General features: G+C 33.5%; 1 protein-coding gene and 1 pseudogene across 1 annotated transcript in view; one reads left to right on the top strand and one right to left on the bottom strand.

Moving 5' to 3' along the window:
• ATRNL1 (attractin like 1) overlaps positions 1-23247 on the top strand; it is a 767076-nt gene that overhangs the window by 116191 nt on the left and 627638 nt on the right. The window contains exon 10 of the mRNA XM_077779526.1: positions 15815-15969. Coding sequence (XP_077635652.1) covers positions 15815-15969 — 155 coding nt within the window. The remainder of the gene's footprint in view (positions 1-15814; positions 15970-23247) is intronic.
• LOC144244259 (lupus La protein homolog pseudogene) lies at positions 1005-2192 on the bottom strand (annotated as a pseudogene).

The following is a 23247-nucleotide window of genomic DNA, read 5'->3' as shown; positions in this document are numbered from 1 at the left end:
GTATTATAAATGCTTGGTGATAGGCAGTGTCATTACTCAACTATACTCAAACATCATTTTACTAATTTATATTCCCACTAGTCGTGAAAAGGGAGTTTCCAGTCCTCTACAGCACTCCAAAATTTGGTGTTGTTTCATTTTTAAAATAAATTTGGTCAGTATGATGGGTATGACATGGTGTCCCCACTTGGTTTTAATTTGCATTTCCCCGATTACGTCTTTTCATGTTCATTGTCCATATATCTCTTCTGCCCATTTTTTCATATTAGTTGTTTTGTGTATCCTTCTTTTTGATATTAATCTTTTGTTAGTTGTATACTTTGTAAACCTGTTCTCTCCCAGATTGTGGATTTTCAGTTGCTCTTTTTATGGTGTTGTTTCATGAATAGAACTTTTAATTTTAATATGGAAAGGATCAGTCTTTTCATTTATGGGTTGTATTTTATGTCTTTTACAAATGCTTTCCTACTTCAACTTTTTCTATATTTCCTACCAACATTTTATAGTTTTGCTTCTCATATTTATTTTTTAATCCAACTGGGTAGTGATCCACTTTTTAGAAATGTGGACCCACTTTTTAAAATGTGGACAATTTAGTGAAAAGTCCATTCCTTTAATGACCTGTAATAGAAATAAATTTTTGTTAGAATTATTATTAGGTGTTTACTTTTTTATACTTTTCTAGACGATATCTCTATTAGTTTTCTAAGGCTGAGAACAAATTACCACAAATTTGATGGCTTTCAACTACAGAAATTTATCTTCTCACAGTTCTGTAGGCTAGAAGTCTGAAATCAAGGTGACAGCTGGGTCATACTTCCTCCAAAGGCTCTGGGGAAGACTCCTTTCTTGCCTTTTACAGCATCTGGTAACTCTGGGTAACTAAAGTTCTTTAGTGGTGACTGCACTCATCAGTCTAATATTTGCCTCTGTTTTCACATTACCTCCTTCCTGTGTCTGTGTGTATGTTTTCATATGGCCTTCTTTTTTTTTTTTTTTGCTCTTTTTTATATAGTACATATTTTATTAGTTTGTACTAATACATTCTCATATTACAAAGGCAATTTAATGGAAGAATCTTTTGATATTTAAATCATTTGAAATAACACAAACAGAACTATACATTTAAAAAAAATCCTCATTTGGATAACAAAAAAGACAAGTTAAACAACAAAAAATTTTCTTTTCTTACAGGTGGATATTGAAGTGGACCTAATTCGGTTTTCTTTTTAAAAGCCTCTAAAGACAAAAGCAGCTTAAAATCTAATTAAGATGAATAAAAAATTTTTTTTACTAAACTACTGGTCTCCAGCACCATTTTCTGTTTTCTGTTTTTTTAATGCAGGTTCTTCTTTGTCTGTTTCTTCTCTGGTTCTTTTTGCCGGTCCGGATGCACCATTTTGATCATGTTCATCATCACTCTCAAATTTCGTTTTCTTGCCCTGAAACTGTACTTTTCCTTTAGCTGACCCAGTCTGGGCAGCTTTATTTCCCTTTCCTTTTCCTTTAAATCTGCGACCTTTTGACTTCCATTTGTTTAGAGATTCTTGTTGATCCTCAATGATTTTTTTCAATGCTTCTTTTTCCACATCTCCTTCTAGTACTTCCCAAGTCACTTCTTTGTTCCTTAATTGTAGGTTACCATTATTTGCATTTTTGGCTTTATCCAATGCTTCCTTAGCTTTTTCTTTAAAAAGAATTATCCCCTCTTTTGCTCCGCTGACAAAGTCTATCCATTTTATTTCACCATGACTTGAGAAAAGGATGTGCAAATCCTCTCTACAGGTCTGATCATCTAAGTCCCCCCAAAACTTCAGCAAACAGCCAATCTTTTCTTCTAGAGATTTCATTTCAGCATGTTCTGCTAACTTTTGTTTTTCTTCTTGCTCTTGTTTAGCTTGTAATTTAGCTNTTGGAGATCTTCTGATTTTAGTTTTATCTTCACTTATTTCCATGAGTTCAGCCTTTGATTTGCTCAGTGCTTCTACTATCACATTAAAGTCTGTTGTTAGACGGTTTAACCTATTGAATTTTATCATTATCTCCAGAGGTACCCAGCCTTCATCCAGTTTAATCTGTTCCTTTAAAAATTTGTCCCATGGCAAATTGAAGTCACCAAAATAATACTCAATTTGATGACAGATTTTGGTCTCGAGAACAGCCATTTTTTCATTATCCCCATTTTCAGCCATTGTGGCTATCTTTAAGGTCCCGCTCCCACAGAGCCATGCCACAAAAACACTAACAGCGACAACAACGTCCCCACTTCCCAGCGCCGCTGGCTGGCCTACCGCGCTTTAATATGGCCTTCTTATGAGGACACCAACCATTGGATTTAGGGCCTACTCTAATCTAGTGAGACCTCATTTTACTTAGCTAATTACTTCTACAAAGACCTGATTTCCAAATAAGGTCTCATTCTGAGGTTTGAGGTGGACATGAATTTTGAGGGGGGGGCGCCATTCAACCAGTACATTATCTCTTCATTTCATTTTGGGCTGATACATGGAGATGCAGTTTTTTATGTTACTTTTATGTCTAACTACTTGCTGTATTTTAATAACTTATGTATAGATATTTTTTAGTTTAGTATTTATTGTAATAAATTACTACACATGGCTTCATCTAGAAATTTGACTCCCATTCTCTCCTAAGCACATTTTAAGTAAATGTAATTTCAAAGATTTTTTAAAGTACAGAATTAATATAGTACCACAGAAGCATTATCATTAGACTCACTACTTAACTTTATAATTTTTCTAGGTATAGCTGAAATCTGTTTTCTTTCACTTGAAAAAATATTACTTAGTTGACTGTTACAGCTGTTAAGTTGTAAATTATAAATAATAAATAATCATCTACTATAAAGATGATCAGATTATTTGCAAATAATGGTAGTTTTGTTTCCTCCTGTGTGGGTCTTACAGCTTTCTGTTCTTCTTACCTTATCATTTCAGCAGCAACCTCTAGCTCAGTGTTGAATAGAAATTAACAGGCATCCATTATTAGTTCTGAGCTTTGATGAAATGCTTTTGGTTTTTCTCCAATAAGAATGATGTTCACTGTGGGATTTGTAGATGTTTTTAAGAAAGATTCCTTTTCTCTCTGGTTTGCTAAGGGTTTATTTTATCATGAATGGATGGATTTCATCAAAGGTATTTTTTGGGATGATTATCTGATTTTTCTACTGAATAATTTACTGTGGGAAGTTATTTTAATTATGTTATTAATAACCTACAATTAACCCCAGATTTGGGTTAAGTCAAATTTCATCAAAATGTATTACTTGTTTTTTGGTTTGCTAATATTTTAATAAGTATTTTTAAATTGATGTTAGTATGTGGATTTGTGTGTGGTTTTCTTGAATATTCTTGTCAGCTCTTTGTGGTAAGGTTATGTGGGGCTCATAAAATGAATTGAAGAATATTCTCTTTAATACTTTGAAACAGTATTGATAAGACTGGAACTATTTTTTCCTTAATGTTTTATGGCAATAACCTTTAAGTCAAGTGTCTGAAAGCAATTTTGCGTATATAATTCTAACTACTAAATTCAGTAGTAGTTACAGATCTATTTAGATGCTATTTTTATTCGTGAATAAGTTTTGATGAGATATATTTTCAGAAATTAATCCAAGAAATCAGTGTCTTCAGTTAAATTTTTATAATGGTGTTCATTATGTTCTCTTAGAATCTCTAAGAGATCAGCAGCATCTGTAATTATGTTCCTGTTATTTATTTTTAGACACTATTACTATCTATCTATCATTTATTATTTTTTCTCAACTAAGAGTGAGTTGCTGACATGATGCCATTTTAAATCTAAAAATTTTATATGTGTTTACTAAAAAACAAGAACATTCTTTTCCATAATCACAGTATAGGTATCAAGTTTAGGAAATAAAATTAATGGAATTTACTAATCTAACCTATAGATTTTATTTAACATTTCCAATTGCACTATTGTCTTTTATAAAAAATACAGCACTTTGTTACTGCTGAATTTGGTTTCTTAATAAATTTTGCACTTATGTTCATATGTGAAATTGCCTGTGGTTTCCCCTTCTCATAATATCCTTCTTAGGTTTTGAGGTTCTTTTTCTTGTCAGGTTTGGGTATCCTTTCGTGATTTAGGATCCCTATCCAGTATCCAACACAGTGTTTAGTTGTCATGCCTTTGTAGTCTTCTTAAATCTGGGACAATTTCAGTCTTTATTTTGAAGAATGTACCCAATTTGGGATGATTCCTTAGGATTAGTTTCAGGCTTTTCATTTTTGGTAGAATACCAAAATGCGTCATTCTATGATTTTTTTTGAAAAATAATTTTTATTGAGATAAAATTCATATAACATAAAATTCTCCATTTTAACCATTTTAAAAATGTACAGTTCAGGGTTTTTAGTATATTCATGTTTTGCAAACATCATTACTAATGCCAGAGTATTTCCATCACCCCAGAAGAAATCACATACCTCCCTAAACACTCTCTTTCCATCTCTTAGAAACCATTGATCTACTTTCTGTCTCTAGATTTGCCTATTTGTGATATTCATATAAAGGTAACATACAATATGTGTCCTTTTGTGTCTGGTTTATTTCACTTAGCATAATGTTTTCAGAATTCCTTCACACTGGCATGTTTTAATACTACACTCTTTTGTATAGCTGAATAATATTTCATTGCATGAATATAGCACATATTGTTTATCCACTCATGAGGTGATGGACATTTGGGTTGTTTTCACTTTAGGATATCATGAATGAGGCTGCTATGAACATTCCTTTAGAGAGTAATTTTATATATTGGTTAAAGTTGTGTTTAAAATGATTCCAGTTTTTCTCAACTGTAAAGGCTCAATTTTTCCTTTGTAAATTAATAAACAGCCGTGGAGAGATACTTTTAGACTATGTAAGTATTCTGTTTTTTATTAAAAACTTTTACCTAATCATTTTAGCATCTACCGAACATTCATGTGTGAAAGTTATTACTATCATGGTTACTGAATGGTGATATCTAATTTTATTATTCCTTCTAAATTCCCCCTGAATTTTTCTTCACCTAAATAAGTATGATATGATAGATTTTTATTTTATTCAGTGTTTTGTGATCTATTGCTTTTCTTCTCTATTTTGTTGCTCAGACTGTCCCAGAATTGGGCAGTGCGAACTTCTTTCTGTCTGGCTACTGTCCCCATTTAGACATGCCCTCATTGTTTTTTGTGCACTCATTCACTTTCTGGCACACATGCAAAAAAAAAAAAATTCCATGCACATCTTGTTCATTCCTTGATGGAATAAGTAATTTCCTCAAGGAACTCACATTCCTTTAGTGAAGAATATTGTTTAGAAACCAACATTAGGGCCCTTGGCTTGTTTATTGCTTTTTTTTTTTTTTTTTGATGTATTTACAGATGGTCTTAGAAGATAGAGCCAGGAAATATGCAAACATGTATGTTTGTATCTGTTTATAGAAATATGTATATATCTGTATCTCTGTACATCTGTCTGCCTAAACCCTGTCTGTCTAAACTGCATAATGATGCAGTACCACATCACAGGATTTATTCTTGCTTTCCTCTTTCATATTTGTAAATCCCTTCTGACAATGAGAAACCTAGATCAAAAGATAACTCTGATTTCTTTCATTGTAATTTTATAATTTGTCTCATATAGATCTTATATATATATTAGATTTTTACTCATTTTATTTTTTTTGGTGCTAATATAAATGGTGTGTGCCTTAAATTTCAAATATTCATTGTTCATTGCTGGTATATAAGAAAGCAATGGATTTTGGTTTATTAAGCTTGTATTCCTCAACTTTGCTATACCTGGGATTTTCTGGTTGATTCTTTGGGATTTTCTACATAGACAGGCATATCACCTGTGAGCAAAAAGACAGTCTAATTTATTTCTTTCCATTTTGTATATCTTTCATTTCCTTTTTTTGTCTTACTGCATTGGCTAGAACTTTCAGTACGGTATTGAATAAGGGTGGTTTTGCCTTGTTCCTTTTCTTAGAAGGAAAGAATCTAGTTTCTCATCATAAAATATGAGTTTTTTTAGTAGATGTTCTTTATCATGCTGAGGAAGTTCCCTTCTCTTCCTAGTTTGCTGAGAGGTTTTTTTTTAAAATCATGAATAGATGTTGGATTTTGTCATGAGATTTTTGTATCTTTTGATATGAACATATGATTATTCTTTATCCTGTTGATGGGATAGATTACATCACTTGACCTTCAAATGTTTAATCAGCCTTGCATACGTGGATAAATCCTATCTGCTTAATCATTACATTAAAACTATTTTCAGCTTACGTTTCTCTCTGGTAGCTCTGGTAGCTGAATATTTTTTTCCTTGAACCATGTATTTTTTTTATTATTTACTGTATAGTGTTTATTTTGTAAAAAGAAATGATTGCTAGTTTTTAAAAGGAAAATATACTATGTTTAAAATATTCAACTTTAAAGTTCTTTATATTTGACAGTGGTATAATTTTGAATCTATAGATGTCTTGAGAATGGGAGTCAAATTTCTAGATGAAGCCACGTGTAGTAATTTATTACAAAAACCCAATATTCTTTCTTTTAATATAGTCTTAGTGAGATGTAATTCATATACCATAAAATCTACACACTTAAAGTAAACAATTCAGTGGTTTTGGGCACCTGGGTGGCTCAGTATCCTGGTGGCTGTCTCTCTCACAATAGATTGTGGATCACAATAACTTGAGATGTCTCAAACTCCTAATATTTCAGTAAAAAATAGGTTTTAGTACATCCAAGTTAGTTAGCATATAGTGCAACAATGATTTCAGGAGTAGATTCCTTAATGTCCCATAACCATTTAGTGCATCCCCCTTCCGACAACCCCTCCAGTAATCCTCTGTTTATTCTCCATATTTAAGAGCCTCCCTGTTTTTATATTATTTTTGCTTCGCTTCCCTTATGTTCATCTGTTCCGTGTCTAAAGTCCTCATATGAGTGAAGTCATATGATATTTGTCTTTCTCTGACTGATTTTGGTTAGTATAATACCCTCTAGTTGCATCCACATAGTTACAAATGGCGAGATTTCATTCTTTTTGATCGCCGAGTAATACTCCATTGTATTTATATCTACCACATCTTCTATATCCATTCATCCATCAATGGACATTTGGGCTCTTTCCATACTTTGGCTATTGTTGATAGTGATGCTTATAAACATTGGGGTGCATGTGTCCCTTTGAAACAGCACATGTGTATCCCTTGGATAGATACCTAGTAGTGTAATTGCTGGGTTGTAGGGTATTTTTATTTTTATTTTTTGAAGAATCTCTATACTGGTAGAATCTCTATACTGGTTTCCAGAGTGGCTGCACCAGTTTGCATTCCCACCAGAAGTGTAAAAGAGATCCTCTTTCTCTACATCCTCCCCAACCTCTGTTGTTGCCTGAGTTGTTCATGTTAGCTGTTCTGACAGGTGTGAGGTGGTATCTCCTTGTGGTTTTTATTTGTATTTCCCTGATGATGAGTGATGTTGAGCATCTTTTCATGTGTTGGTTGGCCATCTGGATGTCTTCTTTGGAGAAATGTCTATTCGTGTCTTTTGCCCATTACTTCACTGGATTATTTGTTTTTGAAGTGTTAACTTTGATAAGTTCTTTTAGATTTTGGATATGAACCCTTTATCTGATTTGTCGTTTGCAAATCTCGTCTTCCGTTCTGTCAGTTGCCTTGTAGTTTTGCTGATTGTTTCCTTTGCTGTGCAGAAGCTTTCTATTTTGATGAGGTCCCAGTAGTTCATTTTCTCTTTAAACACATTTGTCTACAAATATAGATTTCCCTCTAAAGTATTGCTTTTGGTATATTCTATTTTTGTTTTTTCTTCATTTTCATTCATCTCAAAGTATTTTCTAATATGCTTAGGATTTTTTCTTTGACCCATTTATTACTTTGGAGTGTTTCATTTCCACATATTTGTGATTTTTTTCAAATAACTTCTTTTTGTTTTAATTATTTTAATTCCATTATAGTTAGCCTACAGTGTAATATAGTTTCAAGTGTCCGATATAGTGATTCAGAACTTCCATACATCACCTGGTGCTCATCACAAGTGTGCCCCTTAATTCCCATCACCTAATTCACTCATCTGCCTCATCTACCTCCCCTCTGGTTTGTTTATCCTCTATAACTTATTCTCTATTTGTTTTCAGTTTGTTCTCTATAGTTAAGAGTCCGTTTCGTGGGGCACCTTGGTGGCTCAGTTGGGTAGGTGTCTGACTCTTGATTTGGGTTTGGGTCATGATTTCCCAGTTTGTGAGAGTGAGCCCTGCGTTGGGCTTCATGCTATGGAGCCTGCTTGGGATTCTGTCTCTCTCCCTCTCTCTCTGCCTCTTCCCTGCTCTTGCATGGACAAATAAACATTAAAGTATTTCTTGGTTTGTTTCTCTTTTTTCCTTTGCTTTTTTTTTTTTAATTTTTAAAATGTTTAATTATTTTTGAGAGAGAACGAGACAGCGTGAGCAAGGGAGGGGCAGAGAGAGAGGGAGATATAGAATCTGTAGCAGGCTCCAGCTCTGAGCTGTCAGCACAGAGGCAGACATAGAGCTTGAATTTACAAATAGTGAGATCATGAGCTGATGTCTGTTGCTCAACTGACTGAGCCACCCAGGCGCCCTTTCTTGTTTTCCTTGATTCCACATATGAGTGAAATCGTATTGTATTTGCCTTTTTTTGACTGACTTATTTCACTTAGCACTATAGTCTCTAGCTCCATCCATGTCATTGCAACTGGCAAGATTTCATTCTTTTCTATGGCTGAATAATATTCCGTTATATACCCAAACACACACACACATATGTACACCCACACACCCATACCCTGCATCTTCTTTATTCATTCTTTAGTTAATGGACATTTGTGCTGCTCCATAATTTGGTTATTGTGTCTCAAATAACTTTCTATTAGTTATTTCTAATTTCATTCCATTGTGATCAGAGGGAATACTTTGTATGATATTAATCCTTTTAAATATATTGAGGTTTATTTTATGACCTACCATATGGTCTCTTTTAGAGAATGTTATATGTGTACTTCGACAAAGACTGTGTATATTGGTGGTCTGTATGTTCTTCATATGTCTGTAAGGTCCAGTTGGTTTGTGGTATTAGTCATATGTATTTCCTCGTTGATCATTTCAATTCATTTTTGAAAGTTAGTATTGAAGTTTGCTACTATTTATTATTGATTTATCTATTTCTTCTATTCTGCTCGTTTTTGCCTCATTTTGGGGGGTTCTGTTGTAAAGTCATATATGTTTATAATTGCCAGACCTTGGTGATGGAATGGTCCTTTTATCACTGTAACATATCGCTATTGAAGTCTAGGAACGTTTTTGTTTTTATGTCTGTTTTGTTTCATATTATAGCTACTCTAGCTTTCTTATGTTTATTATCTGCATAGAATGTTTTTCTATCCTTTTCTTTCAATATGTTTGTACCTTTCAACCTAAAGTATGTTTCTTGGAGAGAGCATATAGTTGGTACCCGTTCTTTTTAATCTTGTCTCACAGTTATATGCCTTTTATTTGTATATATAATAGCTTTAATTTAAAGTTATTTTTGATATAGTAAATTGTCTCCCATTTTACTCTTTCTTAAATATCTCATTTGTTATTGTAGATAATGCTTTTTAAAAGTTACTCCTTTTTATTGCTCTTTTTGCATTAAGTAAATATTTTCTAGTGTAACATTTTAATTCTTTAATATTTTTAAAAAATATAATCTTATTTACTTCTTTAGTGTTGGTTTAGGGCTTATCATATCAGAAGTATATCAGAATATGCATCAGACTTCTACTAACCTAACTGCAGGGAAATATAAAATTGTTACTCTTTTAGAACTCTATTTCCTTTTTCATCTTTTATTGTGGTATGATTATATATATATATATATAATCTATATATGTTGCAAACTCAATAATATATTGTTATTATACTAATTTTATATAATTTTGTATCTCAAAGAGACAGTAGAAAGAAGAGCATGTATATATTTTTTATGTAAACTTGCTATTAAATATTTTTTGTGCTTTTTTATTTGTTCCTGTTGATTTGCATTACTATTTGGCATCATTTTCTTACTTCAACAGAGTTTTGCTTCCATCTGTCACTTTGCTGTTATTGTCAAATATATTACATTTCTATATGTTTTAGGTCCAACAATGCACTTGTATTATGCGTCGTTTTATAACAATTGTTTTTCCTTTCTTGCACTCTGGATTGATATGCCTGATCCCAAACTGAACTGAACTTCCTTTAGTATATTGCAAGGCAGATTTTCTACCAACAAATGTATTAATTTTTGTTCACCTTGTAATGTCTTCATTTTGTTCATTTTTGAGAGGTAGTTTTGTAAACAAAGATTCCAGGTTGACATTTTTTCCAGATTTCTTGAGGTATAATTGGTAGGTAAAAATTGTGTATATTTATGTGTGTATATATAATGTTTAGATATACATACATGTGAAATGACTACCATAGTCAACCTAATTAACATACCATCATCTTACATAGTTTCCATTGTTTTTGGTTTGTATGGTGAGAAGACTTATGATTCACTGTCTTAGCAAATTTCAAGTATACAAAACAGTCTTAGTAACTATAGCAACCATGCTGTATATTAGATTTCCAGAGCTTATTTATCTTCCATAATTGAAATATTGAATGCTTNCTTGCCAACCACCAGTCTACTCTCTGCTCTTTTGAGTTTGACTGTTTTTAGATTCCACGTATAGGTGAGATCATGACGTATTTGTCTTTATTTCACTGGGCATAATATTCTCCAGATTCAGGGACACCTGGGTTGGCTTAGTTGGTTAAGTGTCCCACTTCAGCTCAGGTCATGGTCTTGTGGTTTGAGAGTTTCAGCCCCACATTGGGATCTCTTCTGTCAGTGCAGAGCCTACTTTGGATCCCCCATCTTCCTTCTCTCTGCCCTCTCCTGCTTATACTCTCTATCTCTCTCAAAAATAAGTACACATTAAAAAATATTTTCCAGATTCATCTATGTTGTTGTAAATGGCAGAATTTCCTGCTTTTAAAAAGTGAAACTATATTATATATATTTATAATATATATTTATATAATATATATAAATTTATAATATATATAATATATGATATATTTAATTTATATATTTATATTTATAATATATAATTATATTTATATTTATAATAAATATTTATATTTATGTGCATTTTCTTCATTTATTTTGTTGGACACTTAGGTTGTTTCCACATCTTGGCTACTATGAATACTGCTTCATTGACCATGAGAGTGCAGATATATCTTTGAGATACTGATTTCATTTCCTTTGGACATATACCCTGAAGCGGGGATTCTGGATTATAGGATAGCTCTTGGTAGTCCTTGTTTTAATTGTTTGAGGAAGCTCTGTATAGTTTTCCGAGCTGATTATAACCAATTTACTTTCCCACCTTTTGCTCCACAACCTCAGCAACAGTTGTTATTTCTTGTCTTTTTATTATAGCCATTCTAATAGGTGTGACATGATATCTCATTTTGGCTTCATTTGCATTTCCCTGATAATTAGGAATGTTGAGCACTTTTTCATTTATGTCATGGCAGTCTGTATGTCTTCTTTGGAAAAATATCTTTTCAGCATCATTTGTCTATTGTTTAATTGGATTGTTCTTTTTTCTGTTGAGTTATATGAGTTTTTATATATTTTGGATATTATATTTTCTCTATTCTGCAAAGCCACGCCCAGTGCTGAGGGCCTCCCATTTTCTTCCCTTGGGCAGTGCTTGGAGTGTTCAGGGTTATGCATCTTCTACCAGTGCAACAGGGTTGAGCCAGGTGTGTGTACTCATGAACCATCTGCAGAAGCTCAAGTGAGCTACATGGGGGAGGGATTTATGGATTGCTGGGGACATGTTTGTGCTATTTGGGGTATGTTTGCAGGTGATGTATCCTATGAAGTTCGTGGATGGGCCTCTTGGTGGAGTTCATGAGGTGATTAGTAGAAACCTTGGCTCTTTGCTGAGTTCTGTGCCCTCGTCCCTGTGAGTGCCCTTTTTCTTCCTTTGCCAATCCTCTCATAGTTCTGGATCGGATGAGAAAGAAGTGGTCTAGTTGAACATACTCCCACTTGGCTGTGGCAGCTGGACACGTACTATGCTCTCACTTCCCCCGTGGGAGTAATTGTTGGTTGAAGGCGTTTCTCTTGGGTGTGAGCTGTTTTGCCTTGGGGGAGAGGCGATGTGGTGATGGGAAGCTCTTCTCACCCCCTTGTTCCTCCTGTTCTTGGAAGATTTGCTCTAAGTGACGTGGGACTTCTCTCTGCACTTCTGGGCTCCTACAAAGGTACTCTTGTCCCTGAATAAGCTGATAAAGTCTGTTTTTGTGGGAGGACGAGGTCAGAAAACTCTTATTCCATCATTCTACACCAGTCCCTATATTCTGACTTTTTTTTTTTATTCAGCACTTTGCATATGTTTGCATATGTTATCGTTTAGAACGCCGCTCTATGTCCTGTTGGGTTTCCCTTGTATGCAAAAGCATTGCCATCCTTTTGCTACTTTTATGATTTTCCTTTTCTCTGTGGTCTTCAGCATTTTTTACTATTTCATATCTGAGTGTGGCTCTTCCTTGTTTTTTTTTCATGCTTGGATTTCATTGAGCTTTTTGGAAGTGTACATTAATGTTTTTCATCAAATTTAGGAAGTTGTCAGACATTATTTCTTGAAAAATTTTTACCACTCTCTCCTCTGCACTAGTTTTCTCAGTAAATGTATGTTGTGACTGTTAATAGCACTCCCCATTTCTGCAGGCTCTTCATTATCATCTCTGTTCTTCATGTTGTTCAATCTCTTTCTTTCTATTTCCTACTTCAGTGATTTTTTTTCTTCTGGTTGCTGAAATTTACTATTTACTTCTCATAAATTTAAAAATTTTAATTATACTTTTGAACATTTTGGTGATTTCTGTACCTTTGTTGTTTTATATTTGATAAGGCATTGCCATATTTTCCTTAACCGAACATATTTATAATAGCTGCTTTGAAGTCATTTTGCTTCATTGTACATCTGAGGCTTCGAAAGCGATTCTGTTGCCTGCTTTTTCTGTGTGTATAGTTACTTTTTCTTGTTTCGTTGCCTGTCATAATTTCTTCTGAAAGCTGGACATTTTAGATAATATATTGTAGCAACTCTGGGTCCTGATTCTTCCTCCTTTTCTGGAACTGTTGTTTATTTATTTATTTATTATTATTATTTTTTAAAATATTTTTATTTCTAGGAGAGAGAGAGAGAGACAGCGTGAGCAGGGGAGGGTCAGAGAGAGAGGGAGTCACAGACTGAAATAGTCTCCAGGCTCTGAGCTGGCAGTCAGCACAGAGCCCGACGCGGGGCTCGAACCCACGAACCGCGAGATCATGACCTAAGCGAAAGTCGGACGCCCAACCGACTAAGCCACCCAGGCGCCCCTGTTGTTTATTTATTGACTTTTATTTACTTAGTGACTTGGCTGAACTGTTTCAGTGAAGTCTTTTTCTTTCTCCAGTGGGTCCTCTGATGTTGCTACCCCATGGAAGCAGCCGGGGAATGCCGCAGATCACCCGTGGGTGATGGTAGTTTAAGCAGGGTTCTTGCACTTTTCCCTCTGACCCTTCTGGTGAGCTGTCTGAGTGTATCCCACCCAGGTGCCTGTCACCACTAACTGCTGACTTGCTGACTACTTGCGTAGAATTCTCAGCAATGCTCTGGGGCATACATTGCTTCATAGTCCGTTTGAATTCAGTTTCCATCATTTTTCAGGGGTAGTCCTTATGAGGCTAGTCTTAGGGATTCTTCTTAGCTGTCTTTTCCCTGCTTCTCTCTGGTGAACTTTCGTTTAAGCTTATTGTTCGCCTGGAGCTGCCAGCGGTCTCAGTTGCTTACAGTCAAAACCTCCATTGTTTTCTTGAGTGCCCTTTAGGCTTGAAGTTTCTCCCCTTTTGTTACAAATAAACTCATTTCCCTTAGGAGAGCTCTGGCACTCTCTTTTTTTCAGTCTGCTTCTCCCTGGTGTGGGGCAGGGTGAGACGACAGTGCCACTACTTTCGAATTGTAGGTGGGTTAGTGGCTTGTCCCTTCTGGAATGATAATACTGTGTTATGTGCAGGGCACTAGAAGGGGATGGAGGCCTTTGCTCTTCTCAGCTTGCATGTGATTTCTACCCTGTGTCTGGTGTGGGTAAAGAGTTATTGGCCCTCCTGGCCTGCTAGGCCTGATGTATAGCTTATACTCTATAGGGTGAGGAAGAGGATGAGCATTCAGCCCTTTCCTGCTTTCTCTTTGAATGGAGCCTCTACCACCATAGCTGGGGGCTGTCTGTCTGTTCTTCCTGGGTACATATCCATGGCCTGGACTAGGAACTGAGGAATGAAGGAGTTCTCTGTTATTTACCCACCTGGGGTTCAACTTACTTATTGTTGAACTGGTTGTGTGTGTGTGTGGCGGGGGAGGGTGCAGACATGAGGAAGGATGGGAGCAGATAATAGATCAAATATCATGGACTGCTGCTGTTCTTACTGAGATTTAGTAGATATTTTCAGTAAATATTAATTGGTTGTAGGGTGCCTGGCTCACCTAGTCGGAAGAGCATGCAACTTGATCTCAGGGTTGTGAGTTCAAGCACCATGTTGGGTGTACAGATTACTTAAGAAATAAACTTTAAAAATTTAATATTTCTGATAACTTAAATGTTTTTTTAACTTTTACCAATTATAGTTTTTTTCCTATATACAGTTTGTGGAACTTCTCATATTGCCATTCTGGAAGTCAGTTCCATATTCATTAGGCATTAATTGCTATAGGTTTTTGACATATATACTTACTGTACTATATCGTACTAGGTTTATGTTCTGATTCTTTTTTAGTACGAGTGCTTCATTTTAGACTACTTACCAAGTATTGATTCATATTGTCATGCAGTTCTATTATACAGCAGTACATTAAAGTGAAATATAATTGTGATGATATATTTATAGTACTTTATCTTAGTTAATATTTCATTAAAAGAACATTTATATTAATGTTTCTAAAAATGCATTGTGATTTTGCACAAGAATATGGATATAGCTCAAAAATAATCTTGAGCAAAAGAATATACACACAAATGAATATAAGCTATATGATTCTATTTTATAAAGCACAAAGAAAATGATACAAATACAACAGACAATCCTAAAATTTATATGGAGCCACAGAAGAATGAGAATAGTGGTAATATTCTTTTAAAAAAAAGATCTCAGTAGTGTTTACTTAGTTGTGTTCATCTTGTGAAAATTCATTGAATTTTAGACTTAGGTGCGCTTTTATGCATGTTATATTTAAATAAGAACTTAGTGTATTATGATTCCATATGAATTACGAGTTTTAATTGAATACATTTGAGAGTGAATTTATTATATTCAACATTCTATTTACTTTAGTATTTAAAAGTGGTGGTACTTTGGTCCTCTTGTTTTGAGGACCCTTGTTTCCTACTTTTATAAATGAAATAAAAGTTCAAAATATAAATTATTATAAATCATGAACAATTATGTTTAATATTGTGTTTCCTCAAAGCATTTAAATATACTGTGAATCTCAAAATATCAAAAATATTGAAATTTAGAGGCCATTTATGAGTTGTTAAAAAATAAAGCATGTTATTTTCACAATTTTAAGGAAAATTCTATATGCAAGTTAGACCCTTTATATAATATATATAAAATCAGGGAGGTCTTTTTATCCTTTGTAATACATTTTTAAATTTTATCCTGTAGGACTATTTTGAAAGAAAGTGGGTTTGCCAGATACCTTCATTCAGCTGTTCTTATCAATGGAGCTATGCTTATTTTTGGAGGAAATACCCATAATGACACTTCCTTGAGTAACGGTGCAAAATGTTTTTCTGCCGATTTCCTGGCATATGACATAGGTATGTATCTGTTAGGATTGTACATACATAATAGGAAATATCAGAAATTTGTCATGTAGAGATTCTCAAATACATTAATCGACAGCATGTGTATATGTCATTTTAGAGATAAATTCAGTGACAGATTATGAATGGAATTCTCTCTAATTTCAGCACAGTAGTAGTAGAGGGCCAGGAGAACAGACATTCTAGTTTTGAATGTCCTTTTTGAAGGCTTTTGTGTATTATATCCCTATGTGAGCAATTTACCAGTCTATTGTGTTTGATTGTTGCCATATTATATGTTTTGATAGCAGGTAGATAATGGAGCACTATCAAATTATATAAATTACAGATAGTAGGAATGCAACATTTTAGAGCTAGTGGGTATGAGCAAGGATGCATTTAAATGAAACACACCAGATATAGTTACCTGGTATAGGAAGATGATAGAAGTATAGAGACAATAGATCTAAAGACATAAGATTTGGGGACAAAATGGAAACCTAGAACTTAGCTAGGAATGGAAGTAACTGAATAAAAATCTTTTCCAGAGAACCAGAAATACAGTGCCTTTTTACAGTTAACAATTTTAATCATGCTATCTATAGTCCTATCAATTTATAAATATTAAATTAATGTATTTTTTGAAATACTAAATTTAGTTACCCAGTAGACCATTATAGAGAAAACATTTCTGTTCTATGTATCATTTTATAGATAAAGCCTAGTTGATATTTAAAATATATTTAGCAGTAGTTCAGAACACTTTTATGTGGTGGTGTAAAGTAATATGCCAATTTTGAGCTATTAAGAAATATTCTGATAAATAAAGATAAGTGATCAAAGAATAACACATTTTATAGATTTAAGAGGTATACTTTTGCCCTTGAACATCATAAAGGCACATAGTCTACTCTGAAAAATTATTTCAAGTGGTGGCATAGAAAGCAAATTATGCCTCTTAATACGAGGTTTGATTGTATACTATGCATTTGGAAGGATATTCCCAGTGATAAAATTAAACATGCTTTTTAACTCTAAACTGTGTGTGTATCTTTCTGTGATTAATCATTAAAAAGAATCCATTGCCTTTAGGATTTTTTGATCCTAAATAATTAAATATTTACCTTTTTGGACTAATAATTTGAAGTGATGATTCATGATCAAAATTGGATTGTCTTGGCTTTTGGAGGCTTCTAAATCAGTGCTGAGACCCTGAAAAATGGGTTAAATGACGTAGTGAATCGAGGCTTCTTATTGCGATCTGTCATTGCCAGGCTGGGGCTATCAACATACTGTTTTGGCTGTGGTGATGAGACAGTAAGCTTATTTCCCTCGAGGTAGATGGTTTTGTTGTTTTTCTTATACGAATAAAAATCCTAGAGAAGTGTAGTTTTGTTGCTATTGTTAAAAATCTATGAATTGAGATTTTGAAACTTTCAAGAAGATTCTTTAGGGAATTTCCACCTAATGTCTCTATTTTAATGAAGAAATTAATGTTGAGCTATTTTGTAGCTGGCATATTGGGAAATTATTTTTATTTCTTCCATATTGCTCAGGATTATTATATTTTAGGGCTTATGTATCACAAAAACTTACCCAGGTGTAAAAAATTAGAGGTGTTAGTTTCAGAGAGGGGAGGGAGGGAGAGAGAGATCAAGATTATCATTATTCTGATTATGATTTGTTAAGTGTTTCTAAGAATTAGATACTATGCTAAGAGTTTTACACACAATATCTTAACCTCTCTAATAATTTTGTAACGAGGTGTTAATACATTCATTTCCAGAATATTACCCAAAACCATGCAGGCGGCAAGTGGAACATCTAATTTTTGTAACTTGCTATAGCCTTACCACTTGACTACCACATGCTGCTGGTTTTTGGGTCCATTGTATTTTGTTAGTTATGGCAACAAATTATCAGACATCTATGTTTAATAATGTTTCTTAATACTGTGGAAAGATAGAAGCAAATACCAGTTTCATTTTTCAAGCAAATTGTTCAAATGGGAGAAAGATTAACATTTTAAAGTATTATATTTTAACATAACAGTAACAATTAACAAAGCATTAACAGCATTAGCAACAAAAATGTAAAGCAAGTGTATAATTCAACATAGGATAAAAGTGTTTTATCTCACTCGATTATTTTTGTGTATTTCCCAGTAAAGTTCTCCTCCCAAATCTATTTTTATTCTCTTGGGTTTGTGGCATCGAATGCTGGAATAGTTTCCTGGAAAAAATATTTTTTTATATTTCAGAAAATGCTTTCCAGAATAATTGTTTTTCTTTTTCTTTTTTCTTTTTTTTTCTATATAGAGTACATTTTTTGTGGAAATAAAATACAACCATTGTGTAGTGAACCAATGAGAAAATAGATCTGTTTTGAAAAAAGGTCATGTTCCTAATTTTTCTCTTTAGTACATTACCCTTGGACTTTTATGTCATGTTTACCTGGAATGCACTTGAGGGCTTAACTGATTGGTTTGTTTTATGATGTTTAAATAAATAGGAATATTTGTGCCATTTAATTTTTCATTGCTCTAAAAAGTGCTATTTCAATCTTACTACCATAGTAAATTTTCGAAAGTGAATATTGTTAATCTTTGAGGATATAATCTGGCCTTCACATTTCTCATTATATTATAGATGATAGATATGGAAGGCACAGGACAGTAATTTTTTTTAACATGGCTGTACCTTGGCATCCCCTTTGAAGGTTGTAGGGAAAAACTCTAGATCTATATAATCAGGTTCTCTTAGATAAGGCACTGGCATCTATATTTAAAAAAAAAAAAAGTAACCCAAGTGCAACTGGTAATAGACCCAGGCCCAGTTAATGGGACTGAATTAACTGTAACAGATAGAATGATAATATTACTTAATGTTCTAGTCTGTGAATGTAGCTTGAAGTCAGATAACTTTTTTTAAAAATTGTGGTTATTTTTATTGCCTTCAGAGAGCCACCATGACACCTTATTGAAGATTAAAATGATCTTTGTGGTAAAGATAACCTTCTGCTAAAGATGTAATGGAAAAACATGCCTCATGCTGATCCCATGTTATGAGACATTTATACGTTGAAACTGTTTGGCTGTACAAAGTCCATGCTGTCCTATTAGTTTTCTAGGGTTAGTAGGAAAAAGGTATCAGGTAGTTTGTTAGTTTGTTTTTCTCATCTCTAAAGGTCAGTAGGTGGTTTGAGTGGGGATTTCAACATTTACAAGTGAGATTGTCATGAATTGAAACATACCTCGAAATCAAACTGAATTTTGAGACAATATTCAGAATCATCATGTAAATAGTTATTACAAGAATTTTAGGTAGGCCTAATATTTACTTCAGTGTTTTTAATTACAAATGGTAGTTGTTATTCTTCAATAAGAAAATTTACCCAGTGGTTAGGTGAATGTATAGAATTCTGAAACAAGATGAAGGACGATTCAGAGGAGATGCACTGATCATATTTTTTTTCTTCAAAATGATAGTAGAAACATGAAAATGTGATTTCCCAAGTTAGATTATTTCATAATAAGAGAGGGAGTAGGATCTCTACTAGAAATATGTTTTGCAGAAAGCAGATATATTGAAACTGAAGCTGGAACTTTAAATCAGATTAAAATAATAAGAGTTTGCAAAATTTTATTTTTTTTATTTGAAGTAAGCTCTACATCCAGCGTGTGGCTTCAACTCACAACCCTGAGATCAGGAGTTATGTGCTCTACTGGTTGAGGCAGCCAGGTGCTCTAATAACAAGAGTTTTAAAAATAATTTTTTCGAATTTCCTTATACATAATTATATAAAAACAGTCAACAAAACTGAAAAGGAATTTCATGCCTACATAAGTAATATTTTAATTGGTAATGTGTAATAATGTATATAGTTAACCACATAGTTAAAGCACACTGAAGGTATAGTTCACTGTATGCTTAAAAATCACTTGATTAGTTTACTCAGCATAACATGCATGTTTTTGTACACTCCTGTAGAGTGTGTGTGCATGTGTGTACAATGGGTATAATTTTTATAAGACATAATTTCATTAAAAATCATATTTAAATTAAAACATCGAATTTTTAAATTCTTTGAACACCAGCAAAATTATAAAAATTCTAACTTGTTTGCTCTTGATGTTTAAAATTATTTTCATTTTCTGGAAGTTATTATATCATTTCCTTTCTTTGTTTATCAGTATTTCTCTACGGCATTTCTTAAGTTCTTAGGGCTCTTCCTTGATGAAAGCAGTACCCTTTGCCTGGCCACTTGAAAGAACATTCTGTTTGTCCATGAGAAAAACTCTTAATCATTCACACACTTTTTTTTTTACTATGATGTTTGACACTTAACACAGGTTTTATAATATAATACTCATAAATAATGACCTCTGTGTAGTACGTATTATTATGCTTATTTATAGAGGAAGAAACTAATTTAATATGGTTCAGCCCCAAGTCACATAGGTCATAAGATTGTATATTCAGAAACTGAACCCAAGCCTAAGCTCAACTTTCTTTTGATTCTACCCTGCAATTTGATACCGATTTTTCCCTGATTTAAGAAGAAAAAATGGAATGATCTATTATTGGGGAAAAGGCATACAATATTCATTAATATAGCAAGACACTCAAAATTAATTTTATTAGTAGATTTAATCAGATTTGTAAGGTATATTTGAATTTTATTGTGCCTCTCCTCTTCCACAAATTTTCAGAAAATAGTGACTTCAAGATAGAAAATCAAGGAGAAAGAAAAGAATAATGAACAATAAATCTCTCTTTCTCTTGTTTTAAATGGTTTTAAGTTTTAAATGCAAAATTGTTTTAAATGCAAAAATTGCTGAATAAGGATTCTTGTTACAAATATAAAATTGAACGGAAATTTTCAAATGCCTTAACAGAATCCCAGGGGAAGAAGGCAGGGGAAAGCAGTCATGAATATAGAATCTAAATTTAAAAGAAATTATTAGCAGTAGAACTTAACAGCGTTTCAAAAGTATAATAAATTATGACCAAGTAAGAGTTATTCTAGGAATTCATGTATGATTCATTATCAAGGAATCTATAGATATCATTTATTACATCAAGACTATTTATGGAAGCCAACAGGAAATATCAATATATGTTAAAACTGTAAAATAATTTCCATTAAGATTGAGAGTCAAATAGTGGTAACACACTTTTCCTGACTCAGAATAGGAGACTATATAAATGTTTATGGAGTGAATGTCAGGGGAAGAAATCCTGAGTGAAGCTGTGGGTATGAATTAGGTAACCTAGGAAAGGTGTGCACCTTTTACAACATTAAGAGCAGTTTTGACCTAATTAAGTGCAGTTTTTTCACTGGGGGAAAAAAACCCAGTGAAACACCATCTTTTAAGGGGCAGGTGGGAAAACATTTTTGGCAATATTTTCTATTATAATTTTTCTACAATATCTTCTATTATAAAATTATACAGACCATTAATAGAAGTTTTTCTTTATGTCCATCTAGTTTTGAGTCTTGTATACACAATCTGTTCTTCTTAGTCATATGAATACTGACTTTTGAACTTGGATTTCATGTGGATTCTAAAAAGAATCTTTAAACTGTGTCCTTAAAGTATTAAAGATACATGTTTTCATGAAAAGTATGAATATTTATAGGAAAATTAGCCAATGAATATTCATTGTCAACCTGTCTTATTTTATGCATCATTGATAAAATAAACCAGTCTCTGAATTTCAGCATAAGTTCTTAGTGTTAGTGTGTGGCCTCTCATTGGTAGATGGTTCTGGTAGTACAGTATTCAGACTGCTGAAATGTGAGTTTGAGAGAATGATAATTCTAATTTCTTGATCTTCTGTGTATTGAGTGTACAGTTTGTAAATTAATATATAGTACCTTGCAGTTTAATTTTTTTTGTATCTATATTCCTGATAGTATATTTTACTTTGGTTGTTAGTCTTGTGTGGCTTTTCTGTTGGCATGGAATGGTATTTCTGTCAGTTTTCATGATGTCAGTAGACATGTGGGTTTTGCTCTCATTTGTGTAGACTTGAACTGTTTATTAAGAATAACCTGAATGCTCTGGAAATACATTGTCTTCTTAGCAAGACATACAATTATAGATTGGAGTCAGATTAATATAACAGACTTTATAGTGTAATAATGGGAACAGAGTACATGTAAACAAATTATTTTAAATTAATATTGAGCTTTAAGGCATTTGAGAACTTTTACGTCTTACAGGAAAACCAGTCTGTGTTTTATTGTGAATCCTGATCAAGAATGTGAAAAATCAGCAACAATTCAGCTAGCCCAACATTTGTTTTGTAGTTATTGAGGAAGCTGGAAGGCATAAGCAGAGAGAGTCTATTTGTCACAACTGCTGTTATCTTTTTCTTTTCTCATTCAGTTGAAAAGTTTTGGCATGCTGGGCAAACATCAGCAAGCGTGAAAAAGTGTCTATATGTGCAAAAGTTGCTTACCTCAACAAGCTTTTCACAAGCTTGCAACTTAAATTCTGCTCTTTCTACATGGTTTTATGAATGAAAACAACTTGCCAGCAATTTTAAGAAACTGCAGAGGAAACCTCAGATTTATTGTACTGTATCAGTCAGTGTAGGTTAGTTTATACTGTGGTAACATACAGTCCTGTCACAGTTTGGGTTCTCTGGAAAGCAAATTTTGAGACTGAGTTTAGCATTCAGGGTTTTTATCAAGTCATTGGGATGAACAGCTATGAAAAGGAGGAGGCTGAAGGAGGACTGGACAGAAGGAAAAGTCAAGTAGACTTTAAGGGAGGCCCACATCCAATCCTAAGGGGACTCCATCAGAGTTATCCTTTGTTAGGATATTTCATCACAGTTCATTCTTTGAGCTCCTTAGTCTACTTCTTCAAATATGTTTCTCAATATATATTTCATTCTTTGTGCTCCTCTTGCATTTCAGTGATCTGTTCTTACCAGGGAAACTTAGATTATTGCTTTGGCTTCTGCAGCTGGTCTCAGGGCTACAATTGACATTTGTCATGTTCCCCTCCAGTATTCTTTCTAAATATCCCTTATCTTCAATTGGCATCTCCTCCGATCTGTGTCTTGACCTAGACCCTTACCCTTGGGTATTTGAGTCCTTGATCATCATGTATCCTCTACTCTGGGTATTGAATTTGCCTATTTACCACCATCCTTGGTGAGAGGATACCAAGAAACACCTAAGTGGATCACCTGTATATGAAACATATTCCCCTGCCCTTATTTTGTAACCTCAGTCCTACTTCCCTTTGACAATCAAAGGCAGTTATTCTCGACAAGA

The sequence above is a fragment of the Crocuta crocuta genome, unplaced genomic scaffold (assembly GCF_008692635.1).
Source record: "Crocuta crocuta isolate KB4526 unplaced genomic scaffold, BGI_CrCroc_1.0 scaffold138, whole genome shotgun sequence".
NCBI classification, from domain to species: domain Eukaryota; kingdom Metazoa; phylum Chordata; class Mammalia; order Carnivora; family Hyaenidae; genus Crocuta; species Crocuta crocuta.
This window is presented reverse-complemented; position numbering and strand designations above follow the sequence as displayed.